Here is a 12,052-nt window from a genome sequence, read left to right on the forward strand (position 1 = left end):
GTCCTTTGTAGGGACATGGATGCAGCTGGAAACCATCATTCTTAGCAAACTATCACAAGAAGAGAAAACCAAACACCGCATGTTCTCACTCATAGGTGGGAACTGAACAATGAGATCACTTGGACTCGGGAAGGGGAACATCACACATCAGGGCCTATCATGGGGAGGGGGGAGGGATTGCATTGGGAGTTATATCTGATATAAATGATGAATTGATGGGTGTTGACGAGTTGATGGGTGCAGCACACCAACATGGCACAAGTATACATATGTAACAAACCTGCACGTTATGCACATGTACCCTAGAACTTAAAGTACAATAAAAAAATAAATTAATTAAAAAAAAAATGAATGAATTATCCATCGGTTCCTAGAAGTAAATAGGGTGATTACAGATTCTATACTTGTTTGTTTTAAATATAATAGCATTGTGATTAAATAAGACAGTGTAACATGGGTTCATGGCTCATTTTCTTGTTCTTCAAGAAAAAATCTCTTATATATGTTACCCTTCACAAGAAATTTTTCTGAAGTTACTGAGGAAAGACTGCTAAAGATGAGAGAGGATTTCAACGCCTACTTAAAAGTAAGGCGAACCATCAGGAGTCAGACCATCATCTACCAATTTGACAGGATAAACTTTCTCTACACGATACTAGGATCCCCTCAGTGTTCAAGAGGGGATAACTGCCTATGTGCAGACCAGCAATTGCCAAAGGGCTTATCTTTTGGAACTAAAAGACTGTTAGCTTATACTGACACACACATGAAAGCCTTCCTTGCTCTGGGAATCCTCTAACCAAACCTCTCTTCAATTTCAGTAACCTGGGATTCAAGTAAAAATTAAAGATGAAAAAAAAAACATTACTGAGCTTTGTATTACAACTGCAGTTTTCTTTTTTTGTCCAATATTTTACATATTAGTATGGTGAAACTTGAATAAATTATTCTTTTTTTTTTTTTTTTTTTTGAGATGGAGTCTTGCTCTGTCACCCAGGCTGGAGTGCAGTGGCCGGATCTCGGCTCACTGCAAGCTCCGCCTCCCGGGTTCTCGCCATTCTCCTGCCTCAGCCCCCCGAGTAGCTGGGACTACAGGCGCCCGCCAGCTCGCCTGGCTAGTTTTTTTGTATTTTTTAGTAGAGACGGGGTTTCACTGTGTTAGCCAGGATGGTCTCCATCTCCTGACCTCGTGATCTGCCCGTCTCGGCCTCCCCAAGTGCTGGGATTACAGGCTTGAGCCACCGCGCCCGGCCGAATAAATTATTCTTTATTTTTAAAATTAAAAAGGGAGTTTTTGGAGATGAGGTCTTGTGCTGTCTCCCAGGCTGGAGTGCAGTGGTGTGATCATAGCTCACTGTAGCCCTAAACTCCTGTGCTCAAGTGATCCTCCCACGTCAGCCTCCCAAGTAGTTAGAACTACAACCACAAACCACCACTTCTTGCTAAAGTTTACATATTTTTGTAGAGATGGGGGTCTCGTTGTGTTGCCCAGGCCGTTCTTTAGCTTCTAACCTCAAGTGATCCTTCCACCCTGGCCTCCCAGACTGCTAGGATTATAGGTGTGAGCTACTGTGTCCAGCCAGAATTTTATATTTTTGACATATGGAATTTTACATTTTATGTAGTCAAAATTTAGTCTTTTCCTGATTGGATTCTAGATTGAAAATTTAATTTAAAAAACCATGTAATTCCTTTCTATTTGGCAGGGGCAAGAACACTTATGCTGTTCTCAAAATTGTCATTATACCTACTAAAGGCACAGGCATGTGATAGAAACCAGGATTGTGCTTGGTAGATGTATTACCAAGTGACCCCGATCTATATTTTCCTACCTTAGAGTGGGTTCTCAGCAACACTAACTTTTGAGGCATAGAATTACATTTTCCCAGCACCTTTAATATAATTCTTAGGAATTTTTTAAACTATAAAACTTGGTTGGATCGTTTCTAATTTTCTCTTTAGTTCAATAGCTTCTTTATAATGCACTCTCTTATATGCATTTATAACTGTTTTATATGTTATGTTCTATCCAGTGTCCTACATTTCTCACAACGAAGGAAGCAGTCTGGAATGAAACAAGTATTGTATAACCCTATGTAGCTAATTTTCTATTCTGTGAAGAAATTTTGGGTATTGTCTGTGATTCTAAAGAATTTAACTTTTTGAAATAGGAATGTTATTGAGTCACAGAAATTGTGATAACTAAGTTGGTTCAGTATTTGATTAAATTTCCCAAAGATATGCTTTCTCTTAAGCTGAGTGTTCTTTTAAAATCTAATACCAGTTATGAAGACTTCTGTTTGGAGAGATTAGTTTTACTGAAAATTCTTCTTGTTTCTTTTTTTTTTTTTGGAGACAGAGTCTTGCTCTGTCGCCAAGGCTGGAGTGCAGTGGTGCCATCTCTGCTCACTGCAACCTCCACCTCCCAGGTTCAAGCGATTCTCATGCCTCAGCCTCCCAAGTAGCTAGAACAAAGGTGCACACCACCACACCTGGGTAATTTTTGTATTATTAGTGGAGGTGGAGTTTTGCCATGTTGGCCAGGCTGGTTTCAAACTCCTGTGTGCCCAAGTGATCCGCCTGCCTTGGCTTCCCAAAGTGTTGGTATTACAGGTGTGAGCCACTGTGCCTGGCCTTTACCGACAATTCTTTATGTTTGCTGTTTTAAAGCCTGAATTATGGCATCCTCTTTCTTTAGAGATCTCTGTATCCTACTTAAAGAAAAATACTCTGCAGCTCCATGGTTAGCTTTGATGCATAAAATTGTATTTTGTTTTAATACTTTAGGTGTGTACGTCCCGATTCTGGTTTAATTATCGACATGTTGCAAATACTCTTTCCGTTTATAGAAGTGTCAAGAGGCTAGGTATTCCTGACAGGTAAGAAGTCTTAATAAAGCTTAACTTTGAACTTCAGTGAAAATAACCCTTAAGTAATTGTTATTATATTTTATATTTTGTGTTACTTTTGAAAAAGGTAAAAAAAAAAATCTGATTTGAAGTTTTTTGTTGTTGTCGTTAGTACATACTACCATGTATAAATTAGATGTTACTTAAGACCATAATGACGAATTGTATAAAAGAACAAATGCTAAGGTAAAAAGATTGGATAAAATATAATTATTTAGTGTAATGTATTTAATTAATAAATGACTCAGTCAGGGTTTTTAATTGCAGATAATGGAGGGCAATTCTGATTGATTCCAGCAGAAAAGGGATTCATTGAAAGCATATTGTTTACCTTGCCAAATTAGTGAGAAGGTTGTATCCTTTAATAGCCAGGAACAAGGAAGCCTAGATATCAGAAGAGGCATAGCTAAAAATCATAACCTAAAACAGTCTGGTGACAATAATGGAGCTGCAAATTGCTGAAGCGTAGACTCAGCCACTGCATAGCTGCTACACTTAATGTTGCTATTGCCTCCTACTGCCAAAGTTTGAATTTTGCTGTTCCAACTTCTTACTGTCTCTCTTATAGTGGTCTTGGTGGAAATGTTGTATTGGTAAAGTCTAGGTTCAGCACCCATGTCTGTGCTGGCGGGTGACTGGAAGAGCTAGTATATGGCATTGTTAGCCTCTATATAGGAAGGTGGGCTTTGCCTTATATGAAGACTCATAAAGTGGGAATTTTCCTACTTGTAGGGCATGGAGTTCATGTAATAGGCAATATACCAACACCTTCACTCAGAGCATGTCTTCTACATTGTTTTGTCCATGATAGATTTGTTTTTCCTACTACCAGAGAAGCTATAGCAAGAAACTGCAGTCAATTCAGTTATTTAGGTTTGATTTATGTAGTACCAGTGAGTCAGTGTGGAAAGAGCTATGTAGTTGGATATGACTTTGAAATCTGGCTTTAGTGATGAGTTTTCTTAAAGTCGCTTTACTATACTAAGCTTGTTTCTCATTTGTTACATGGTGATATTAGTTCCTTCTTTCAAGATTCAGTACTTGCAGTAAAAACAAATAGGATATGCATAAAGTGCTGCAGGAACAGAAAGGAAGCAGTGAATGACTCAGGAAACAAAGTTATATTACAATCTTTGTCAATAGATCATTTCAGTCTGAGTAACTGACAAAGCTATAATTTCCATATTTCATCTGGAAATCATGGCAAATAGATAATATTACTATTTTATTGCGGCACTATTCACAATAGCAAAGACTTGGAATCAACCCAAATGTCCATCAGTGACAGACTGGATTAAGAAAATGTGGCACATATACACCATGGAATACTATGCAGCCATAAAAAAGGATGAGTTTGTGTCCCTTGTAGGGACATGGATGCAGCTGGAAACCATCATTCTCAGCAAACTATCGCAAGAACAGAAAACCAAACACCGCATGTTCTCACTCATAGGTGGGAACTGAGCAATGAGATCACTTGGACTTGGGAAGGGGAACATCACACACCAGGGCCTATCATGGGAAGTGGGGAGGGGGGAAGGATTGCATTGGGAGTTATACCTGATGTAAATGATGAATTGATGGGTGCTGACGAGTTGATGGGTGCAGCACATCAACATGGCACAAGTATACATATGTAACAAACCTGCACGTTATGCACATGTACCCTAGAACTTAAAGTATAAAAAAAAAAAAATTACATTAAGTCTGAGAAGGAGGTTGATTTGTTATATCAAGTGTATGGATATAATTCTTGTCATTTGTCAATTGGTTTTTCTCAAATAGGCCTATGTAGTTAGCTTTTGGTCTTTAACTGCTCTTGCGTCTATGCTGGATATACTCTTCTAGAGAATCACTATGCATGGCTTGGCAATAGGTTTTTTTTTTTTTTTGGTAAATTAATCGGTATTCTATGAGTCAATCATTAAGATATGTTTAAATGATTTAAGTTAGATTTGGAGGGAGTTTTTAGGAATAGACAATAGCAATAGGATGTATTTTGTACATTATGTTTAATGGGTTTGTCCTTAGGTTTCTGAAGAATGTTATTTAAAAGCTTATTTCTCTTTCAAATGATTGTTTATCTATAGTTGTGTTCATGAAGTCTTTGTTGTGGGGTAATTAAGGGTTTAAACAGTTGGTGATTTAAGCCATTTATTATTTAATAAATAGAAATCAATAGAAAAGATTCTGCTTAGCTTCTGTTGGGTAAATAAACGTATGATTTGGAAATATTTTATCAGTTGTACAAAGCAAACACAGTTTGTATTTTAAAAGTAAAAATACTTGTATCTCCTAAATTGTGTTAGTCTAGTGTTAGAAAATGTTAGTGTGATATTAAAGACATTTTAATAAATAGGTTGCCAGAATTTTGTAATATTTCAAAATATTGATTCAGGGAAAAGGGTTATTAATGGTTCTGGGAGAAAATGCAAAGATACACTCATAAGACCCTTGTAAGTGCTCTCTAGCTCGAGTATGACCAGTTTCTTATCTAAGTTCCATGCAGGTGAGGTTTTTGTACTTTGTGCCCACACTTTTTCTCCAACCTTATGGAGATTCTGTTTTTATTTGCCTGGTTTTAACTTCTTAAAATGTTTCATTATTTTTAGAGAAATTTCTGCCCTCAAATAATTGTTTTGTACTAAATCCCTGTTTAGCTAACTTCAGTATGTTTAGTATGATTAAGATGAAGAAAAGGCATTAAGTATGGTTTAGGTTGTAAGGTTAGTATGTGAAGCAAACATTGAGCCACAATTACTCCTGAAAGTTTCTCAAAGAGCACATAAATTACAGTTTAATATTGTCTTTCATCAGGTCTACCACAGCTAGTTTTTCCTCCAGTGCTATTATTATTTTCTTTGTTTGCACACTGGCTAAAGTGGTTTACTTATGATTAGGGCCATGTTTATGAAAAAATACACATATCTTTAACCTGGAATTGTGTTCCGCATGCTGTGCAAAGCACATGGGAATTGAGGCCAACTTAGGGAATGTAGAATCATAGCTCCCATCTTATGTTTATTCTAGGGAATAAATGCATTTAGTATTAGGTTGATAGACATGATCTGTCTCTGTCACTCTCTTTCTTTTGGCTGAGTGCATAAGATTTAGTTCACAGAGTAAAATGTCTATATAATGTTTTTTTAGAATACAATTTAGCTCTACTACAGGTTGGATGGATGTGAGTTCGTGTAGTGATCCCTGTCTGATGCATTGTTTCTATAAAATCCAATAGCTTTTCTGAGTCCATCTAACACTATTTTTTTTTCTTATTCTGTATTTCAATTGTATGTGAGATTAATCTTCCTAATTTAAAGCTTTTATTCTTTATTTCCCCTTACTCAAAGCTTTTTAGAGTATTTAGAAAAAAGTTCAAATCCCTTATTTTGGTACTCAAGACTTTTTGCAGTCTGATTCCAAATCTGCCATTCTGATCTTTTTAGTTTCTGTCTCTTATGCTCCAGTCGTTTTCTTCCTAGTCACTGTATTGTCCTTCATTACCTTGCACTGGTCGCTCACCTATAGTTCTTTCCTTTCTCCTTCCCCTCTAGTTTTCTGATGTCCAGATTCAATCCATGAATTCCCTGAAGCTTTCTTGGTCTTTCTTGCATAAATGCTGTATTTGTACCTCTCTTTTGGCACTTTGTTACATGTGTTGATCTTATGTCTTAAAGGCTGGGTGTTATACTGTGTATTTCTCACAGTGCATTCTTTGGTATATTGTTACAGTGAATGAGTGAATGAATAGTGTGATAAAAACCCGTAGCTAAGTAGAACTTCATTAGTCTGGATGAGAAAGGAAACTTTTATGAATACCATTTACTTATATTCTCTTAATGTTGTTTCTCAACCCCCGCAGAGCTAACAGTGCTGTATAGTCAGGTTTTTTTTATTCAAGTATTTTTGTGTGTGTGTGTCTCACTCCATTGCCCAGGCGGGGTACAGTGACGTAAACACTGCTCACTGCAGTCTCAACCTCCTGGGCTCAAGTGATCCTCCGGTCTCAGCCTCCCAAGTAGCTGGAACTACAGGTGCGCACCACCATGCCTGGTTAATTTTTAAATTTTTTTGTAGAGTTGGTATCTCACAATGTTGCGCAGGCTGTTCTTGAACTCCTGAGCTCAAGTGATCCTCCCACCTTGGCCTCCCAAAGTGCTGGGATTACAGGCATAAGCCACTGTGCCCAGCTATAGTGGATTTTTTTTTTCTTCTGTTTTATCTTTGAGACAGAGCCTTGCTTTGTAGCCCAGGCTGGAGTGCAGTAGAGCAATCTTGGCTCATTGAAACTTCCGCCTCCCAGGTTCAAAGGATTCTTGTGCCTCAGCCTCCTGAGTAGCTGGGATTACAGGTGTGTTTTTGTATTTTTAATAGAGATGGAGTTTCGCCACGTTGGCCAGGCTGGTCTCATACTCCTAGCCTCAAGTGATCCACCCATCTTGGCCTCTCAAACTATTGGGATTACAGGTGTGAGCCATTGTGTCTGGCTGTAGTTGATTTTTATGAACTATCTTCTAACTTATTCTTGAGGGATCTATGGCTGGGGCAGTCTTACCAGGGCACTACTTGCCCAAAACAAGTCACCCTCAACCTTACATATTACCATTTAAGTTCCTTCAGGATGCATTTGTTTCCTTTTTGTCTTTTGTCCCTTTTAACTTCTTTCCCAGTTAATAGGTATTAGAATTAGAAGTAGGAGCTATTTGGTCAGTTATGTAAATTCTGGTAATGTTTCTGTAAGTAGAAAAAGTCACTAATTGTTGTTTTTTAAATCATGTTGATCATATAGCTTTTGACTATTGCTCTTTATGCTGCTGTGGATTTGGCCTTATAAGTAAGAGGACATTGTCTGAAGTGGAGCGTTAATAAGCTATTTAGCAATCTTACTGTATGGTAATTCCTTAAAATGTTTCTTTAAAAATGCTTGTGGCTTTCTGTTCAGTAACAGCAGCCAATATGGATTCTCTTTCCTTTCCTGTAACACACATTCACTATCCATCATAATTCAGAGACTGTGTTAGGAATTTTATAATGAATTATTTTATTCCTAGAGACCTTTATGAGAGATTGCTTTTTCCCATTTTACATACTAAAAGTGGTTGCTCAGAGTGGTTAAATGACTTGCCTAAGGTCAATTAAATATTAATAAAAATAGGACCACAATTTGAATTCAGGTCTTCTGACTTAATGGCCAGAGCATTACTATTTCAGCACAGCTGTCTTCTCCCCAAGAAATTACAACAATTAATATTTATGTAATATTTATAACTAATGAATTCTTTTAATATACATTGATTTTATTTTATGACAATCTATAGATATTAGTACAATTATGCACACTCATTAAATACCTTATTAAATTCCAAAATGTATGTAATATACATTGTCTCATTTTATTCTTATGACAATCTGTAGATATTAGTATTATTATGCATACTTGTCATTAAATACCTTATTAAATTCTAAAATGTTAATATGTTGAATGTGGGACTAGGGGGTGTGTGAAAATAGTTAATATTAAATAAATATAAGGAATGCCTCTCTGATTTTATCATTTTCTTACTTTTTTCATATTTTTATTTTTACTTTTGTCTAAGACTTTATTATTTCATGCTTCTTCAGTATTCATGTACTTCAATATACATTGTAGCTATGGTACATGCTTCTATACTTCCACCCCTTTTTAGCTGTTTATTCCCTGCTTCTGGTCCCTTTCCCCCTCCAACTCATCCTACACGTAACTGTTAGAATTATTTCTCAGACACTGCTTTCATCTTTTCACTCCCACAATTAAGAACCTGTGGTAACTCTGTTGCCTTTCTAACAAATCCAAAATTTTCATCCAGCCTTCAGGCCTTAATTCCAGCTCAGTATTTTCATTTGCTAATTCATTGTGACAACTACTACATGGTTACTTTCATTTCTATTTTTGGTGATTTAGCACACCTAGCATTTAATAAGGTATTTCAGTGATGAATGAGTGCACGTAATTATACCAATCTGTATGGCGCCATAAGAATAAAATGAGATAATGTATATTAAAATAATTTTCTAATTGTAAATGTTACATGAATATTAAGTGTTGTAATTCTTGGGGAGAAGATAGCTGTGATATAAGTAAATGCTGTAGAACCTAGAACATCTAGAATACCTTGTGGTCTTTTTTCTCTAAATATCTTTTGTTCCTTTGTTTCCCTGTGTGTAGAACTTCATAGATTTCTCTGTCTAGGGAGGTCACTGATTTTATTTTTAAGCCATTACAATGAATTTATTAAAATTTCTAAATATATATATTTTACATTTATTATATTACTATTTTATGTTATTTTAATATATTGATAAACATATGTGATGATTTTGTCTTGTTTTTTATGAACAAAAGGATTTTCAGTCCTGTAATAAGTTTTATAAATAATTTGTAATGTACGTTCATAGTTATTGTGAAGATAATTTTAACTCATGTCTTTGAATGTTCTTCTCTTGTCTCCTGTCACTTCTCAACAGTTTTTTCTAAAATACTTCTTGAAAATATAAATAATAGTGTTTGAATAAGGATGCTTATGTATTCTGAACAATCTGCCATTTTATTCGCATATTGGCAGCTGATCTGCCGCTCTACATGGTGTTCCTTGTGGAGAAGTGTATAATATCTTGAATAGAGAAACATTTAGAATAGTTAGGAAGTTGAAATGTGTTCTGAGGAGAACAGTGACAAGGTAAAAGGAGAAGTTTGGCCACTACCTTGATACTCTTACGTTTAGATCATACATAGGACCAATTTGCAAGTCTAACAAGACCATGAATGGGGTTTATGAAGCATAGGGGAAATTTTTTTTATCGATTTGTAAATAGAGAGGAAGATTTTGATACTGAAGAGAAAGATGCTTATTTCTTCAACAATAGCACAATGTCTTTAGTACTGTCACTATCTTTGTATCTGTTAAGTTGATTTCCTTGACTTCATTCTTTTTTAGAATGGTCTTGCCTATTCTTAGGTCTTGTTCTTCCATATTAATTTTGGAATTGGTTTGTGAAGTTCTTAATCCCTGTTACGATTCTCATTGGCATTGCAGTGAGTTTATAGATTAGTTTAGAGAGAAGGGGCTTCTTTTTAATATTAGGTCTTTCAATTTATGGATAAAGTTTATCTATTTAATTATGGGTTTAATAGCATTCAAGTTTTATGATTTTTTAATTTTTCTGCATAAACATCTTTGGTAGCATTTTAAAAGTTACCTTATTTTTTGTTATTATTGTAAATGGTACCTTTCCAAAAATACATTTTCTAACTTCTGTTGCTGTGCATGCAGTTGATTTTATATATTTTCTAGCAACTTGCTAAACTCCTATTAATTCTAATAATTGACTATAAATTTTTATTTTTGATAGCTATAAAATATTCAATGAGTTTTCTTCCTTTCAGAGAAATACAGAAGTAATACAGAGCATATACGTGATGAGGATATGAGTGGCTGCAGTGCCTTTCTACTTCCCTTGTTTCTCACTATGGTGATTGTGAAGTTTAGCAGTTGGCACAACCTGCAGAGAGTAAGAAATCAGACAGGCCAGAGGAATTCAGAATAGTCTGTAGAACAACTGCTTTGTCACCTAAAATTCTACCTCTTGTTACATAAGACAGTTCTTCGCTGTGCCTGAGATTCATGTTTACATGTCTTCTTCCTGTATCACCAGGCCTTCAATGAACCTGGAAATAGCCTGAGAATGTCACTATTCATTTTTTGATCTTGGAAAAATTAATCTATCTTGGCCTGAGTTTTTTCATCTATAACAATGCTTAGAGGGGAAACAATACTTAAAAGGGGTGAATATTTTTGGTTGGCTGGCCCAGCTGTAATTCCCAGCTTTGTTCTCCTTTGCTTTATTATATAATCTCCCGAATCAGCCTATCATGTTTTCTAATTACATTGCTTGCATTGGTTTAGCATTAACTGACTTGGCATTAATTTAGTGATGCCAAATACTAGTTTTATTATTACTGTGAGAGTGTTAATTATCATAAGAAAGATCCTAAAAAGGCATATACAAAACTTAACTCAAGATGGATTACAGATTTTAATGTAAGATCTCCAACTAAAAATTCTAGAAGAAAACTTAGAAAATGCCATTCTGGATGCTGGCCTTGGCAAATAATTCATGGCTAAGTCCTCAAAAGCAATTGCAACAAAAAATAAAAGTTGACAGGTGGTACCTAATTAAAATAAAGAGCTTTTGCACAGGAAAATAAACTATCAACAGAATAAACAGACAACCTGCAGACTGGGAGAAAATATTTGCAAACTGTGCATCTGATAAAGGCCTAATATCTGGAATCTATAAGAAACATAAACAACAGGCAAAAACCAAATAACCCCATTAAAAACTGGGCAAAGGATATAAACAGACACTTCTCAAAAGAAGACACACAAACAGCCAAAAAACATGAAAAAATGCTCAACATCACTAATCATTAGAGAAATGCAAATCAAAACCACAGTGAGATACCATCTCACTCCAGTCAGAATGACTTAAAAAGTCAAAAAATAACAGATGTTGCAAGGCTGCAAAGAAAAGGCAACACCTTTACACTGTTGGTAGGAATGTAAATTAGTTCAGTTACTGTGGCAAGCAGTCTGGAGATTTGTCAGATAGCTTCAAATAAACTACTATTTGACCTAGCAGTCCCATTATTGGGCACCTACCCAAAGGAATATAAATTGTTCTGCCATAAAGACACATGCACTTATATTTTCATTGCAGCACTGTTTACAATAGCAAAGACATGGAATAAACCTACATGCCCATCAACGGTGGATTGGATAAAGAAAATGTGGTGCATATACACCATAGAATACTACGCAGCCATAAAAAGAACAAAGATCATGTCCTTTGCAGCAACATGCATACAGCTGGAGGCCATTTTACTAAGTGAATTAATGCAGGAACAGAAAACCAAATGCTACATGTTCTTACTTATAAGTGTGAGAGCTAAACATTGAGTACACATGCACATAAAGATGGGAATAATAAACACTGGAGACCTCTGGAGTTGTGGGGAATGGCAGAGGCTGAAAAAATAAAAAAGTACCTATTGAATACTATGCTTAGTACCTGGGTAGCAGGATCATTAGTACCCCAGACCTCAG

At 35.8% G+C, this 12,052-nt stretch overlaps 1 protein-coding gene across 2 annotated transcripts in view; it reads left to right on the forward strand.

Moving 5' to 3' along the window:
• The window catches only part of PIGK (phosphatidylinositol glycan anchor biosynthesis class K), a 143,097-nt gene that overhangs the window by 14,796 nt on the left and 116,249 nt on the right, over nt 1-12,052 (forward strand). For both annotated transcript variants that reach the window (XM_017877406.1, XM_017877405.1), the window contains exon 3: nt 2,788-2,879. In XM_017877406.1, the coding sequence (XP_017732895.1) occupies nt 2,788-2,879 (92 nt within the window). The remainder of the gene's footprint in view (nt 1-2,787; nt 2,880-12,052) is intronic.

Source organism: Rhinopithecus bieti, unplaced genomic scaffold (assembly GCF_001698545.2).
Source record: "Rhinopithecus bieti isolate Rb0 unplaced genomic scaffold, ASM169854v2 scaffold_10654, whole genome shotgun sequence".
NCBI lineage: Eukaryota > Metazoa > Chordata > Mammalia > Primates > Cercopithecidae > Rhinopithecus > Rhinopithecus bieti.